Source organism: Schistocerca americana, chromosome 4, assembly GCF_021461395.2.
Source record: "Schistocerca americana isolate TAMUIC-IGC-003095 chromosome 4, iqSchAmer2.1, whole genome shotgun sequence".
Classification (NCBI taxonomy): domain Eukaryota; kingdom Metazoa; phylum Arthropoda; class Insecta; order Orthoptera; family Acrididae; genus Schistocerca; species Schistocerca americana.
The window spans coordinates 487,882,140-487,899,946 of NC_060122.1; the positions used below are offsets into that span (position 1 = coordinate 487,882,140).

The 17,807-nt window shown below is 37.9% G+C and overlaps 1 protein-coding gene across 1 annotated transcript in view; it reads left to right on the forward strand.

The window, feature by feature from the left end:
- Positions 1 to 17,807, forward strand: part of LOC124612866 (E3 ubiquitin-protein ligase LRSAM1-like) — a 185,757-nt gene that overhangs the window by 70,897 nt on the left and 97,053 nt on the right. The window contains exon 7 of the mRNA XM_047141297.1: positions 11,038 to 11,139. Within this exon, the coding sequence (XP_046997253.1) occupies positions 11,038 to 11,139 (102 nt within the window). The remainder of the gene's footprint in view (positions 1 to 11,037; positions 11,140 to 17,807) is intronic.

Sequence of the window (17,807 nt, forward strand, 5' to 3'; positions counted from 1 at the left end):
GTTTTCCATGTTTTTACAACACTTATCACTCTAGTTCACATGACATCATGTATGTGGTATAAAACAGTGGACACAGTGCAAATAAGTAGGAGTTGATTTTTCATTTTTACCTCAGAAATTTAATTTTTAATGTATTTTAATTGAAACAATTTTGATTAACAATCTTTTATAAAAGATTAGTAATTAGGAATTTATATTTGTAATGAAAACAGGGATTTTCTACCACCACCATCATGAGGATCGTTGTTAAAGTCATGGCAAATATTTTTTGTCTCAAAAATGGTAACAAATTTTAAAAAATTCTGAAATATGCAAGTGAAAGGTTAGTTCATGTGTAAACATCACATGTAGGGAGTTGGATGCCTGCACACACACACACACACACACACACACACACACACACACACACACTTCCATAAAGATATAGCATAAGAAAAAGATGAAAAAAGGTTAATTGATGCCAAAGTGTTCTACTGTCAATTGCAGCAGTACACAATAGTACACAATACTATGTACTCGCATTTTCCTGCAACAACACCCACAATGGGATATTTAGGATAAACGTCCTGAATGTCTACACAGTGCATTAATTCTTCAGGTGTGTGTGGAATCTGCTCACACAATGGGGATAGGAAGTACTGGAGCATCTACCATATTTGTATATTTGTCAGACTTATCAGCTTACAATGATGGCCTCATACCAAAACTGAAAGAGCCACTGTATGGAATACGCTTTTGAACATGTGGAGACATGGGCAAGGCAGTGATGCGTGAGACCTGATGATTCGCTCATGGCAAGGTGACGGGTGTTCAGTGTCTTGTACAGCATTGGTAGTATGTGGTGGATTTTTTGGGAGGCTATTTTGAGAGACTGTAAGATGTTTCAGGTGCATGTTCCTGCCCTGTACTATTGTATACTGTTGAAATTGATAGTAAAACACATTTAAAGCAACAAAATTTGTTTTGTCTTTTTTTCTTTTGCTATATCATTATGGCAGTGGGTATGTTCATCCATCTCCCTTCAGGTAATGTTTACATATGAACTAACCTTCCATTTGCAGATTTCTGTATTTTTCAGTTTAATTTGTTACCATTTTTGAGACAAAAAATAGTTGCCATGACATTTGCAATGACCTTCATACTACTAATACAAATACTACTACTACTCCCACCCCCCCCCCCCCCCCCCCACACACACACACACACCTACCTTTACGCGTCTTGCAAGTCATGAAAATGTTCGTAGAACAGGCACTGTCATTTATAAATTTGCGTCAACCAGAAATTGAACCCATGTTGCCCTCATAGCAGGCAGCCATTCTACCACAGAACCATGTGATCTATTGAATAACTTTTGTAATTTTAGTGGATTAAATACACTTGGAAAGCTTCAAAATCGATTTTCTCAATCTCTCAAGGAATTTTGAGAGATTCGTCAAACTACTTTGGCTGACTGATATTTGAGCTCTGAACTTCTTGTAGCATAAATATAAATGAAAATCGTCAGTCTGTATGAAATTTAATGGCAGCTTCGATGAATGCTGGCAAGGTATGCATCTGTGTTTGTCACTCTTGCCTTGTGGATTGAGAACTGCACAGTCAACATTGAAAACTCAAAAAAATTGTCCAAAGAGGAACAATTGAAGAAGGGCAGAGTGGTACTCAAGATTTTAAGCAACTTTTAAGTGTGAGTGGTTTCCTATACCTTACGAATCACCTCATGTAGCATCTGAAGCAACTTCTCTCTCTCTCTCTCTCTCTCTCTCTCTCTCTCTCTCTCTCTCTCTCTCTTCCTCTTCAATGCTTATTTCCTAGTTTCGTGTCTTCCCTCTGTAGGGTGATTATAATTTAAGTTAAACTTTCAAACTGCTGTAGAGATAACACCACTGGTCAGAAAGACATCAAATTGCAATCGAATATTATCGGAGAAAGGGGAAAATGTATGGCAGAAGAAAAATAAATAGTTACAAAATGTAGCAATAGATGGTGCTGTAAGCATCATAATTTAATAGTGGTCGACAACAAATGACAAATTAATGATACCGCCAGACGCATTTATTCCATGCACCAATGTGAATAGTCGTTTTGTTGCCACTTCCCCCAATGATTTTAGAAATTCTGATGTAGTGTTAACTATCCCTTCTGACTTCTTTAATCTGAATTTTTCCAAAGCTCTTTTAAATTCTGATTCTAATACTGGATCCCCTATCTCTTCTGTATCAACTCCTGAGGTGTATGTTTGACATTAAGCAAACTGTACTACGCAGTGTGCATGGGTGTACAGGTGTGATACTGTTAGTCATGTAAGCCCATCCACCACAGCAAGATCATATTACATGGGATGGGAAAAACTGGTTTTTAACTGTCCTGAGGCCAAAAACCATATAAAAAGCATCAATCACGTCAGTTTTTAATTGTTCTGTGGCCAAAAACTGCACAAAAAGCATCAATCAAAATGAAATCGGATTATTAATTTCCATGTAACTGGTGCAAAACATGTTCAGTATGGTGTCCACCATTTTCTGCAACAAGTTGAAATCGAAAAACAGCATGTTCCACAATGGATTGAAATGTTTCTGGGGTCACATTCAGAATGTGTTGCACAACATGTGCCTTCAGTGCAGATAAGTTTGCCATCAGAACACTGAAAACAACATCTTTCAGATAGCCCCACAGCCAGAATTCACACGGATTAAGATCAGGTGATCAAGATGGCCAGGCTGTAGGGAAATGGCAGCTTATAATTCTAGCATTTTCGAAATGGCGGTCCAGCAGCTGCTTAACTGGATTTTCAATGTGCGGACGTGTGCCATCTTGCATAAAAATGATCCCATCCACGCTGTTGGAGAGCTGGAATGACGTGGTTGCATAAAAGACACTCATAGCATTTAACTGGTGACAGTACAAGTATCAGGACTGGAAGCACCTGTCTCTTCGAAAAAATATGGCGCTATGATAAATGATGCCATTAACCCACACCCCACAGTGACCTTTTCAGGATGAAATGGCACTGGTTGATTTGCATTTGGATTTTCTGTTGCCCTTATTCGACGATTCTATATATTGACATATCCTGTCAGATGGAAGTGGGCTTTCTGTCCACAAAATCTCCCACGGCCAATCATTGTCCTCTTCCATGCGAGCAAGAAATTTTAAAGAAAAGTTCTCTCTTGCTGGCAGGTCAACAGGAAGCAACTCGCGCACCTGGGTAATTTAGAATGGATAGCAAAGAAGGATGTTTCGTAGGATTTTACACATTGTGCTCACAAGTATGTCCAATGTTTAGGCAATTCTTCATGCACTACACACCACCACTGGCACCCCCCCCCCCCCCCTCCTGCATTGCTGTGGTCACTACTTCGACTGACGTCCAATCAATTCATTTCCTCCCTCTACCAGGTTGCACAACAAGAGAACCAGTCTTTTTGAATTTCCAAATCATTTTCTCCAGAGCCACAGCAGTCATCGGGCCACCTTTTTTCAAACACTTCAGTGTCTGGAACTTCTGTAGAGCGACATGTGCATAGTCATCATCCTTGTAATACAGCTTTACAAGCAGAGCATGATCCTGCATTGAGACGGTGATGGCAAACATCAGAGACGTGAAAGGAGGAAAAGCCATGTACCCGGCATGTTTATACCAACTTCAATTGGTTGTGCACATGACAGGTGTTTTAATTTACATATTCTGACACATACAGCACCATCTAATGATAAATTTTCACAAGTTTTTTTTTTTTCTCCTGCCATAAATTTTTCCCCTTCTCTGATAACATTGTGTTGCAATTTGACATCATTCTGACCAGTAGTGTTATTTCTACAGCACATTGAAAGTTTAACTTTAACAATAATAATCTTCCTGTAAATTAAAAAGAAATTCCAAATGGTGGTACCTAAATATTATTTATCTTTGTTTGTGTATCAATATACTTAATTACCAATTGAAATGCTGTGTAATAGGTGTTTATTCAGTGATTCGCGCATCTGCATAGTGAGCAGGAGACCCCAGGTTTGAATCCAGGCCTTGGTACAACTTTTCATACATCGCTTCAGTCTGCATATATACATCATAGATGTTTGAGATTTGGAAAGGTCTCTGAAACCATGTAGTTTCATTTGATATTCAGAAACTGATGAGAAGGGGGCTGTCCAGTCCATGCATTAAAAAACATATGCGCAATAATGCCTCTTGCTATTATTAGTAAACAATTATTGTAGATTAGGAGTGATGTTCTCAGAGCAAAACTAAGGAGTCTATTATATGCCAGTGCTTGAAATGTGCAATCTTGGCTCTCTCTCTCTGTGTGTGTGTGTGTGTGTGTGTGTGTGTGTGTGTGTGTGTAATGATTTGCTGCAAATGAATTTGTGATTTGTTGTAAAATAATTGTAAGGCTTCAAAGTAATTGGGTACATACTTTTGTGATTTTTGTGAAATTGTTTGACATTTTTGTAAGGATTTGCACACTGTAAAAATATCACAAAAAGTGAAACAAATACACATACATGGGTCATATTGATAATATGTTCCTCATTATTCATTTGTAACACTCTTATGTGATGCAGTGTTTGTAATATTTTGTAGGTAATATTGACAAATGAATCAGTTTCTTAATCTGTTTGTATTTTCATCATCAACAGGGATTTCACATACATTAATAGCACAGGAAACAGAGCATAACTTTGACTATGCTCATTGGATGCCACATTGATAGCACATTTATTATTATTTACATATACTTTGTGTTTTCCTCCCCTCACCCTCACATTCTCTCTCTCTCTCTCTCTCTCTCTCTCTCTCGCTCTCTCTCGCCCTCTCTCGCTCTCATCATTATTTTTCATTTTTCCACATCAACTACTTCTAATTACCAGATCGAAAACCACCCATCAGAATGGCATGGCATCAGTTGATGAAGTTAAATCGTTTCTAGTCTCCTTACTGTCTTAAATTATATAAACCAGTATTCCAGCATATTTCCTGTTGATTTTTTGGCAGATTGCTGTATGTGGACTGTAGCTTGATTTAAGTATGAGAAAGAAGCCTGAAAAATCACCCATGAGACTCACATTTTACAAATACTGCAAGTATACTATCATGTAACGATAGAAGACTGAATAAAACCAGAACTAAAAACTGATAATAACCACGCCTCATGTCAAGGGCTGTTTGCAAAAATTATTACTGGTGTTAGTAGTATATATGCACTTTATGAAGACTCTCTCAGAAATAGCTCATGGAATCAGCCAAATTGACAGAAATGAAATAACACTGACTGGTATTGTCATCTTGGAAAATAGAGTTTTCTGCCGATAATCCTTGTCAAACTTGCACGATATTTTGATCACATAACTAGCAGTCTTTATCAGGTGCTCCCTGATGCTGAACTCAGTGTGGAATGGGTCCAGTATTTATGCCTATGTTAGGCTAGGCATTCCACCGTCAGTCCACGGCATGCCAGGGGTTCCATCCAAGGAATGCATCAGTCAATAGCAGCAATATTCCATTCCACATCTACAACTTGGACATGAAACAAAATGTCAGTTGACAGAATTATTAACTGAAAACAACCGAAAAGTATGAGCATAACAGTTGGGGCAGCTATGGTTACTGCTATTGACAGGCGTATATCTCAGAGGGAAATCCTAGAACGCTGTAGAATGACGTTGGAGTGCCTAGCCTCATGTAGGTGTAAATACTGGATCCACTGAATTCAGGCTCAGGGAGCACCTGATAAAGATTGTGAGTTATGCAATCAAAGTATCATGCAAGTATGACATGGATTACCAGCAGAAAACCCGATTTTGCAAGATGGGAAAGCCTGAAGACCTACATTGAGGTATTTATTGGGTTCTGATTGTCACTAATATTGGTTAGCAGACCAAACTGTGTTTAGTAGCGTTTATTCCAATCTTGGATCACAAGATATTTTTAAAAAATTTATTTCATAAGAGTCTTAAGAAATAATAATTATCTGCAAATTAGTCTTGTTACCTTGCAGTCACAATGTTGTTCTGCAAATTTGCTCCCAGCATTACCACAGGATTTTTTTCTTGAAACTCTGATATAGCTCTTCTAATGTGTGCCGCCAGATCCAGAAGACATTAGTTCATTTGGGGAACATGACCCGTTATATTGATGGCTAGCAATGGGGTTTTCTGTGTGTTGTTTCGTTTGTTATCACAATAAGACCTTGACACAAGTAGGTGACCTGGATTTGATGGAGTGAATAAGGAGATGGTGAGAGCACCTGGCATTGTTGGATTGCAGTGACTCTATAAGGTCATAAGAACAGTATGGAATGAAAGGATGCCTGAAGACTAGAAAAAGGGAATCATAGTGCCAATTTTTAATAAGCGTTCCAGGAAATTATGGAAAATTATATTGGAATTACTTTAGTGTGTCATGCTGCCAGGGTATTTGAGAAGGTCCTAGAAAGGAGAATACAGACAATAGTAGGATGAGAATTGAGTGAGGAGAAATTTGAGTTTAGACCAGAAAAGTTAACAATGGGTCTAATTTTTAGTGTAAGTCAGCTCCAAGAGACGTGCAACAGATACGTTAAGCATTTTGTAGTGATGTCCCTGAACAGTAAAGAAGCCTATTATAGTCTGAAAAGAAATAGGATTTGGGAAGCCCTTTGAGAAAGTGAAATTGGAAGGTGACTATGATAAGAATGAAGGAAAGATGTCAACATTGTACAGTTGTGTAAAAGTGGGAGAAGAGAAGATGTGACTGGTTGGAACAGGAAAATGGGTTGAAGCAAGGGAGTGCATTATCCCGCCTACTATTCATCGTCCTTACCAATGAGATAATGGCCAGAGTGGCAGCACCAATACAAGATGAAAACATGAAAGCAGTTTTTTGTGCAGATGCTTTTATAGTGTGGGGAAATGTGAATGTACAAAAAGGACTAGATGTATGAGAGGAAGTGGGAAGTATGGACTGAAATTTAATGCCAAGAAATGTGAAGTCATATGGCAGTGAGGAATAAGATGAGAGTATCAACGGGTAAAATTATTAGATAGCTAGTACAAAAAAGAAAAAAAATGGAAATTTTTAAGTACCTGAGGAGCATAATGGAAGACAGTGGGATGAATGCTAAGGAGATTAATGAAAGGAGAAGGCAACCACATGGATTCCTGCAGAGTGTAAGAAGCCTGGTCTGGAGAAAGTGTAAATGACTATCATAATGTAACAATACGAAGGAAGGAAAGTTGCTACTCACCATATAGCGGAGATGCTGAGCCGCGATAGGCACAATAAAGAGATTCACACAATCATAGCTTTCGGCCATTAAGGCCTTTGTCAGCAATAGTCACACACACACACACACACACACACACACGCGCGCGCCAGCGCAACTTGCACACGCATCTGCAGTCTGAGAGAGCTGAAACTACACTGCTTGACTATCATAATGAGCGAATTATGCTCTAATTTGTATGCACTAGAAACATGGTTAGTTAAGAAAAGGCAGGTGAGCAAGATACAGGCTTGCAAGATGAAATTTTGAAGAAGCAGCATAGGACTGACTAGAATGTGTTAGAAACACTTTGAGAAATGATGATAGAGAAGTTCAAGCAAGGGACCATTGAAAAGTCCATATTAAGATGGTATGGAATGTTAAAAGAACAGAAGTTGGCAGGATATCAAGGCAGGCTCATGGTATGACAATAGGAGACGAGACCTAGAGAAAGACTGAGACAGGTGGATTGTTGAACTGAGGGAATTTGTGGAGAAGAAAATAAAAGACTGTGACACAGTAGAGAGAGAAATGTTGTGAGATGACAGGAAACAGCATAGAAGCTTATGTTTCAAGCAGAACCAGCCAGGGGATGGAAACTAAATGATAATGAATAAGGCTTGAACTACTGCTTCACTAGTAAAGGCCTGTGCCATCTTTCTGAAGACTGCCTTTTTCTTATTGCCTCAGACTGATGCAACAGTGGTTCATCCACTGTCACAATGTATGCCAGAAAGCTATGTCTTCAGCATTGCCTGATCCCAAATCAGGTGCCCAAGTATGGATGAATACCATCTTTTCCATTTTCCCGAAATTTCTAAAAACCCAGTGAGAAAGTCCATAACAGTGATATGAGTGAATTGAACACTGACAGTCAGTTCAGTGCCCAAAATGTCTAAAAAGTACTCCCATTATCGCAAATTGCATAGTCAACAAATCCCACATTTTCATCAGTAATGGTCATGTTTCTATAACCAGAACTTACTCATCAGTGACTGAAATTTACAATTTTTTTTTAAAAACATGTACTCTTCCTTTAGTAATACAACTACTTCATTTACTTCCACTATCCATCTATGAATATCAGGGTTTTATGCCACCTAACTGCAAAAATCTTATGAGTGCTTCTGTTTGTTTTTCAGCTGTGCACTACCAGTTTGTTTCAAATGCCTCCATCATGGCATAGCAATGTTATTTGTTGGCATATGTTCTCACTATTTAAAATTTTATTTTCTTTTTTACTTTACAAGTCTAATTCCATAGGATCAAATTGAGGAGCAAACCTTCAAGGTCATGGAACATGTCCGGACATGAAATTACAGCAGAAAAGTATTAACAGATAAAATAAAAGTTTATGAACCCAAAAAGAGACAAGCCATAAGTTTATGAAAAAAACTGTATGCCATGGAATGTCTTTCCATGAACCATAGAGGTCTGATGAAGAAATTGGAAGTCAGAGAGAGGAGAAACCCCAGGAAGATCCTAGGCCTGGTAGGAGGAGATGGGGAATTCAGAAGATGACATTATTTGGAGCTCTACGAACATATCAAGAGGCTGTCTGACTATGCAAGAAAAAGAAGGGTAGCTTTCTATAGCCATGTTGCAAGATTGCCTCCAAACAGGTTGACCAACCGTCTGTTCACTTTCTGTTAAAACAAGAAGGTTTGCACATCTTGTCTGACAGAAACTGAAAAGGACGTTAAAGAACTCGGAATAACTGATCTCCACAATGGACAGTCTGTGAGATGTACCCCGAAGGAAGTCTGAAGATTTCCAGAAAAGCCCTGAAGGAACGATACCCCCTGGACAGAAGAAAGGAAGGAGTTACATTGGCAAAGGATGCGACAGTTCTGGGCAAAGATCAAAGCCCAACAGTTCAACAAGCATGGTCCAAAGTAGGCCCATTTGAAACAAGGAGGAGAAGAAAATGTTTACGAATCCAAAAAGAGACAAGCCATAAGTTTATGTAAACACAATCAACTATATAACTCAGGAATCAGCTTAATTTTTCAAGGAACTCTTTGACAAAATAGGAGGAGTGACCCCAGTTTAGACTTGACTGCGCATGAATAACTACCAAGATTTTTGAATTCTTGTGCTAGCTTATTGAAAATGGATGCAGCAGTATACTGAACACCTCCTGCACAAGTCTAGAAAATACGATCCAAATACAGATTGGATTTCTGTCTAGGTTTAACTGAGTGAAAGCTGCTAATTCTTATGAGTAAGCTGATATTATTAACAAAAAATGACAGTAAAGAATAAATATATTGAGAGGTCAATAATGGAACACCCGGACTAATGAACAATGGACGACAAGAGGTTTGCAAAATTACACCACTTATTGCCTGAACTGCCCATTTCTGAGCCAAAAGTAGCCTTTGAGAACAGGAAGAGTTACCCCAAAATATAATACCATATGTCATAAGCGATTGAAAATAAGCAAATTAGATTACTTTTTGTGTCCAACTCAATCATGACACCATTATAACAGAAAAAATGGTAGCATTAAGTCTTTGAACAAAATCCTGAACATTGGCTTTCTGCAACAGTTTACTATCTATCTGAACTCCTAGAAATTTGAACTGTTCAGTTTTACTAATCATATGCCCATTCTGTGAAATTAAAACATCATGTTTTGTTGAATTGTGAGTGAGAAACTGTAAATACTGAGTCTTACTATGATTTAACATTAGTTTATTTTCTACAACCCATGAACTTATGTCTTGAACTGCACACAACATCCTTTACTACCAAGCTAGTGTCATCAACAAACAGGAATATTTTAGAATCATCTGTAATACTAGAGGGCATATCGTTTGTATAAATAAGAAACCATGCCCCACTCAAACCCTACATCATAGTCATTCTCAGTACTGTGGAAAATGACCTTTTGCTGTCTGATATTAAAGTAAGAGGAGAGCCACTCCCCGTATTCCATAATGGTCCAACTTCTGGAGCAATATTTTGTGATAGACGCAATCAAATGCTTTAGTTAAGTCAAGTATGTATCTTCTCTTTGGAAGAGTTTCAAATATGCAGGGTATTGACTTCATATATTGCGATTGTGCTGTAAATTTTTGTAGCAGCATGGTACAAACTGACCTGATAGTTTTGTCCATAATTCTATATTGTAGTCTTTAAAAGTGTCTTTAATTTTTGCACTACAGCTTTGCCATTTTGGATGAAAGGCGTCTTTTATGTAACCAAAACCCGAGATTAAATAATACTTGGTTGTACTGAGACTATTTTTGACATAGTGTCATCATGTGGTAGACTTTATGGCTCAAACTGGTGTAAAACACATGATGATGATTTCAGTGTACCTTAAATACATATTTAACATATTGTGAATTGATGTGCCCACTACAAGATCAAAGTGAACACTAATACATACCAACTATCTGAGTACTTCTAACTTCCAGATACTGTAACTAGCTCTTCAAAACACACTGTACACGTCAAGGCTCTCAAAATGCCTTTGAACTTAACACCTGGCTTAAGATCCAAAAGTGTATCACTTTTTAGATATTTGATCAGCTAAAGTGGATGAGTTCAATGTGATAGTTGCTAATTTTCTCCAGTATCTAAATGAGGGTGGAGGTTAAAAATGAACTTGTCAATGAAGAAAGAAGTAACTTTTCAAACTGTATAACTACTGTAAGGATATAGTGGATTTGAGTATTGTGTAATTACAAATTTTTTGAGTCTGAGACAATGTGCTGAACCATTTATAATAATGCCCTTTATGTATACTCTCATTTTATAACTTCCAAAAACCGAATTTTTTTGACAGGAGCAGAAACGAAGAGAAATGCTGGAGCTTGAGAGGAGTATAGAGGAGCAACAGAGAAAAGAATTAGAGCTTCAAAATGTTATGAGAATTTCCAAAGAAAAAGTGAGTATAGTTTTGCAACTGTGTACATGGTTAACAAAAGATTACGTTTTGCAAGGCACGAAAAATTCACTCTTGTGTTATAGATCACTACTTTCAGATAATTCTATTTTGTCAAATAATGGCATTATTTCTTTACCTGTAGGACCAATTTTTAGTTTTTAGTAAGTGTAATTCTGAATATATTAGTTTCTTTGAGTAAAAGATCCAAGGGAGAAAGAAACTTGTTTAATTTGATATTTGTCTGAACCAAAGTATCCAGATACCTATTAGAGGACATTAATATGGAAACTGTAATGTGATATTTGTCCAGGACATACACTGTATGCCATGCAGTTAGAGGCACCATGTCCCTAATTGCGCGGCCCGTCCCACCGGAGGTTCGAATCCTCCCTCGGGCATGGGTGTGTGTGTTGTTCGTAGCATAAGCTAGATTAAGTTAGTTTAAGTAGTGTGCAAGTCTAGGGACTGATGACCTCAGCAGTTTGGTCTCTTAGGAATTCACACACATCTAAGCATACACTGCCTGAACTGAAATATCCGGATGCCTATTAGTGCACATTGATATGTAACTGTCCATGCTTCACCTTTATTATGGCTTGAAGCCAGCTGAGGACACTTTCAGTGATGTGTCTGAATTTCTTTGGAGAAACGGCAGCCATTTCTCCCTCGGGAGCCAAAATCGGAGTACATTGTGATGCTGGACGCTGGGGTGTGAAGCAAGCTGACTCTCTAACTCAACCCAGAAGAGTTCCATTGGGTTTATTTCAGGACTCTGGGCAAGCTAATCCATCTTAGGAATGTTATTGTGCACAAACCATTGCCTCACGGATGCAGCTTTATAACAGCGTACATTGTCGTGCTGATATAAACAATATAGTCCGTATCAATTCAGGCAGGCTATGAAAAGTCTTACCTTCATAAGTCTCAGATGTTATTGAATTTAGCATATGTTACAATGAAGAACTAAGTAAGGAACATTATTTTTTTTTTTTCTCCAAAAAAATTTCTGTTCAGCCCTCCAAAGATGACACAGTGCATACCATTTTGAGGATGCGAATTTTGGAAAAAAATTTAAAATGCTGTATCCTTGGAAGAGCTCTAGATATGTTGGCGCTTTTTTTATTTTTTATGATTACAAAGAAATCCTCCATTTGGACTTACGTGTCAAAGTTCTTTTACTATAGCGTTCTGAACTTTTATTATAATTTATGTAAAAAATATTTATTTTCATAAATGCCAATCCATAAAATTGTAATTTTTATTGATTAGTACCATATACGAGGATAACCCCAAAAGTAAGGTCTCCTATTTTTTTATAAGTACGTGGACCTGTTTGGTTGTACAATGGTTTACATCAGTTTACAGTTTGAGCATTTAGCTATTTTTCGGCATAATCACCATTTCTGTTGATGCATTTTTGTAGATGGTGTGGCAGTTTTTGTATGCCCATGTCATACCAGCTCGCCGCCATGCTGTTCAGAAAGTTGTGAACCTCTTCTTTCACCTTGTCGCCGGAGCTGAATCGCGGGGATCACCGTTAACGCTGACAGGTACTGTGAGACTCTGAAAAAAACTCAAATGGGCAATTCAAAACCAGAGAAGAGGAATGTTGGGCAAGGGTGTACACATTCTCAGAAAACCGTTGCTCTCCTGCAACAGTTTCAGTGGAACATAATCACCCACCCACCCTATAGTCCTGACTTGGCACCCAGTGACTATCACCTGTTCCCTAGGTCAAAAGAACATTTGGCCAGAAAGCTATTCAGTTCCGACGATGAGGTGAAAGAAGAGGTTCATAACTTTCTGAACAGCATGGTGGCAAGCTGGTATGACATAGGCATACAAAAATTGGCACAGCGTCTACAAAAATGCATTGACAGAAATGGTGATTATGTCGAAAAATAGCTAAATGTTCAAACTGTAAATTGATGTAAACTATTGTAGAAATAAACAGGTCTGTGTACTTATAAAAAATAGGAGACCTTACTTTTGGGATTATCCTTGTAGTTCTAAATTCCCAGAAAAGGAGAGCTTCCACTTTTAGGTTTAACAGGTTTTATAAACAATTGAAATTTTTGCCATACATACTGTTTTATTACCATATTATCACATAACAGGCTCATAAAAACCAAAACTTAGCCTTATTTAACATAATTTCAGTTTTGAAAGTTGAGTAAGAGACTCATTTTTCAAGCATTTTAAATGGTCCCAAAATGTATGTGAAGGGTCCATAGACTTAAATGTTTCAATTTATACAACTTCTGTGCACTCTGTTTTGCACTGAAATTAGCCAGTCAATGGACTAAAAATGTGTTCCATTGCTTCAATATCTTCATTTGATATAGAGTGATGCCTTACTGTTGAACCAATGAACTGGATCACTTACAGTCTTCAAAACATTGGTGGCATTGTTGCTGTCCTTCAGCTGGAAATTTCACTACAATTTCAGTTAACTCATAATCGGTGTCTATAATCTCTGCAAGCCACCAGCCACAGTCATACATACATGCCACAAACATCCGCCTTCTCAAGTTGTAAATCTGAATATTATCGTGCTGTTTCTGAGGTGTTGGCCGAACGAACGAAATTTCCTCTTTGTTGCTCTTTAAAGTGCATGCAACATGAGTTCGCCCATCACTTTGAGTCCAAAAATGTGTCTTCTGAATTCCTTTCATGGGAGTAGTTTGTTTGTACCATTCTTCTTTTTACTGCTCACAGAATTCTTCCATTTCCTCTTTGGACAAAAGAATGAGGGCTGTGGATGTGTAAGATTTCAGAACTCTCGTAAAATCCTCAGCATTCTGAATTGCAGGTGTATTTGGTCTGGAAAGATTGTTTTGTAGCACGGTACTTCTGCAGGCCTCTTACACCATCACAAGGCCCCTTCCCATGACCAGTGCCACTGTATACCAACTCGCTTGGCAAAAGTGACTTACTCAATTCAGACAGCTGGTAACGATTTTTAAAATGACTAGGAGCACCATCAGAAATGATGATGATCTTCTTTGCCACTGTTTGCAGTTGAAGAATTTTGCACATTGCTAGCAAAGAATGTGGTGCGTCATGTCCTGTGTCATCACTTATAACTGCAACACTTGTTCTCTTATTTTGAAAATATGTTACTCCTCTAGAAATTGAAACCTAATCATTACTCCAATAGTACCCTTGTACTGCATGTGGGAGAATTCAGACCAGTTCTCAGCAAAATCACAGTGAAGCACTAAACATAGTTCTTCAGCTTGTACACATTCTTTCACTTCTGCAATGTGTTGTTGTTGCAATTTCTTCAGATGCTGGTGTGTTACTGTTTTCACTGACCATTTACCAAGTTCATCAATGAAACTGTCAAAGGCAACAGTTTTCTTAATTCGTTTATTTTCCTCCCATGTCGCATATGTAATTTCTGCAGAGTTATCTGTTACGTCTTACAGGCCAAGTGTCTGTAAAGACAGTCCTTCCTTTCCAGGACAGTCACCACATTCTTGAAACAAACAAGTCTCTTGCTTTACATGGCAAACTACTAATGACTTCACACTCCCAACCAAGGTGTCATATGTCACGTGTTCCAGTAAGTTCTTCAAAGTTACCACACGAAGTTCAAAATTTGTGTGGTACATACACATGCATACATCTGTGGGTGGATGTGGAACTACCCACTTAGGTCGTAGGGCATAAAGTTTTGATCTTTCAATACATGGAGTTGTATAGTTGCTTCTATAAATTGCAAAAGTTTCTTTAATGCTGTAAGTCATGTACGAGGGTTGTTTGAAAAGTTCTCGGAATCACCATAAGAGGTCAGTGCTAGCACAACGAGTTGTTCACGTGATATTCATTGCACTGTTGCCTGTAAACACGTGCCATGTCAGTGCTCTTGGAAGAGAGCTGCGGCAGTGATGTGGTTCTGTTGTTCCCATGTAATTATTTGGGACGATGGAAAGAATTGAGATTCGAACAGTGGTTAAGTACTTCATAAGGAAAGGTATGAAAGCAAACGACATTCATGCCGATTTCCACAATACACGGGGGGACTCTGCTTCTTCATATTCAACTGTTACCAAGTGTACAAATGAATTTAATTTTGGTTTGGGAGAGTTTAGATGATGACCCGCACAGTGGTCGGCGAAGATGTGTCCCTACTCCAGAAGTCATTTCAAAAGTGCACAAAATGGTCATGGAGGATCGCCAGTTGAAAGTGCGTGACATTGCTCATGCTTGCCAGGTGTCGTCTGAAAGGGTCTATCACATTTTAACTGAAGAATTCGAAATGAAAAAAATTATCTGCAAGATGGGTGCCGCGACTCTTGACATGTGCCCGCACACAAGTGCTGTCGCCATCGCAAAATTACAGAAACTAAGGTATGAATTGTTGTGACACCCACCTTATTCACCTGATACAGCTCCAACAAACTTCCATCTCTTCCCAAGACTGAAAATTTTTCTTGGTGGACAAAGATTCACTTCAAGCAAAGAATTGATAGCCAGAGTTGACAACTATTTTGCAGGCCTGGAGGAAACTCATTTTCAAGATGGGATCAAGGCACTGGAACATCGTTGGACCGCATGCATTAATCTACAAGGAGACAACATTGAAAAATAAAAAAAGTTTCAGTGATTTAAGTACTTTTTTTCCTATTCCATTCCGAGAACTTTTCAAACTACCCTCATACCTCTTCACTTTCACAACTTTTTGACCTTCAACTGTTACAGTTATATTGTCTTTTTTGTTGGCACGCTGGTGAGAACAATCCCATTTATCTGGAAGACTGCACTATTTTAACTTGAGCTGCTTCTACAGGATGACCATAATAGGGATCTGGTGTCCCAAAGACTTCTTTTACAAACCTCACATTTCTTGATTTGTCTACCGTGTACTTTGATACTGATGGAATGTGGTTCAAAATTGTTTTGTTTGAAAACGTCTCTGGAATAATAGTTAAAACTTGCAGCTTTTCACTGTAGGATGCACAATATTCAACAGCTGAATTGATATTTGTGAAAAATTCCTTGCAAGAGTGCTTTGTTTCATTGTCTTCTGAAGATTGAATTTCTACTTTGAAGAGTGTGGTCAGTTTTGCTGTAGTGTATTCATCCAGAGCTTTAATAATTTCTCTGCGCTTTCTTGATGCTTAGAGCTTATGACTCGACTTCACTGACCACAGTTTGTCAACAGGACTAACAGCTACCTCTGTAGTTGACTGATTCAGGGTATTTAATTCTTCCTCTATTGATGCAAAATCTGCATCATCTGCACCATGGGAGGCTTCACCTTGTTCAGGTACTAACATTGTTGTTGTTCTGTCAAAACATTTAGAGCACAAAAAGTCATCACTGGAAACATCTTCACTTTGAAACAGAGTCTTCAGTCCCAACTTTTTAACAAAGTCTGCTTTTTTTTTTTTTTTTTTTTTCTTATATAGCACCCTTTTATGGATATGCAAATAGTCAGTACACTTCACTCTTCTGTGTGGCCCCAGTCAGAAGAAATTTCAAACAGTCCTTTTCACAAAACACACTGCGACTGCGTCAACTGGCAAATTCCTCATGAAAACACAGAACTCACTGGATGGTCTCAGATTTCTTAGAAGCCTCTTCAGTAAACAAATTAGCACTGAACATTTACAATACAGAAACCTGCAATGAACAACCATAAGAAAGAAATTTACAAGAAACTACAACAAAGTGTAAGAAATATCTGCAACAATGAGAGCAAAAAGAAATAACTGCTACAAAGGAAGAGATAAGAAATAACTGCAAGAAAGACAATAGAAATAAACATTGTGACAGAGAAATTAGTAAGAAACAAATTCAGTGAAGACATAAACTACCCTTGAAAGTTAAAAAAAAAAAATTATTTTTGAAATAAAACCTGTCCAACTTAAAAGTGGAAGCTCCCCCTTACAGAAAATATAGTACTATATGGTACTAATTAACAGAAAAAATCTAACTTTTCTGGATTGGCTTATTTGGAAAAAAAAAAAATCTGTAAATTATAAAAAAAATTCAGAAGGCAACAGTAAAAGAACTTTGGCAGATATGTCCAAATGGAGGATACCATTGTAATCATAAACCAATTATCTTTCAAATAAAAAAATAAAATAAAATAAAAAACTCTAGCAAAATATCTAGAATTGTTAAAGAGATCTTAAAATTTTTTTCCAAAAGTCACATCTTCAAAATGATGTTTGGAGTGTCAACTTTGGAGGCCTGTATCTCAGGGCAGGAATTCTTTTGGAGAAAACAAAAAAAAATGTGTTTCTTACTTACTCCTGAATTTTAACATATGCTAAATTTAAAAACATCTGATACTATGAAGGTAACCCCTCCTGCCTGAAGTGATATGACTTATGCCAAACTATCATTATCTCTGAACTATTCCTCTACTTTTTGCAGTACACAATGCAGTAAAACATGTGCATCCTCCATTGGTGACATATGAGGAAAATAGCATGTTAGATTTTCAGCTTTTTCTGTGCCCCTCACAGCTTAACTCATAACGTCTTCACATGTTTTTGTATTTAAGAAGCGTAATCTTCTGTTTTAGGCTCTGTGAAATGTAGATTCTCGCAGTCTATAGTGCAGGGTGAATGGCAGGTTGTAATGTGTTCGTGTAGCCCAAGGCGGAGGTTCAGTGTGGAGGTTGACCATCTGACCTTGTCCATTCGTCCTTT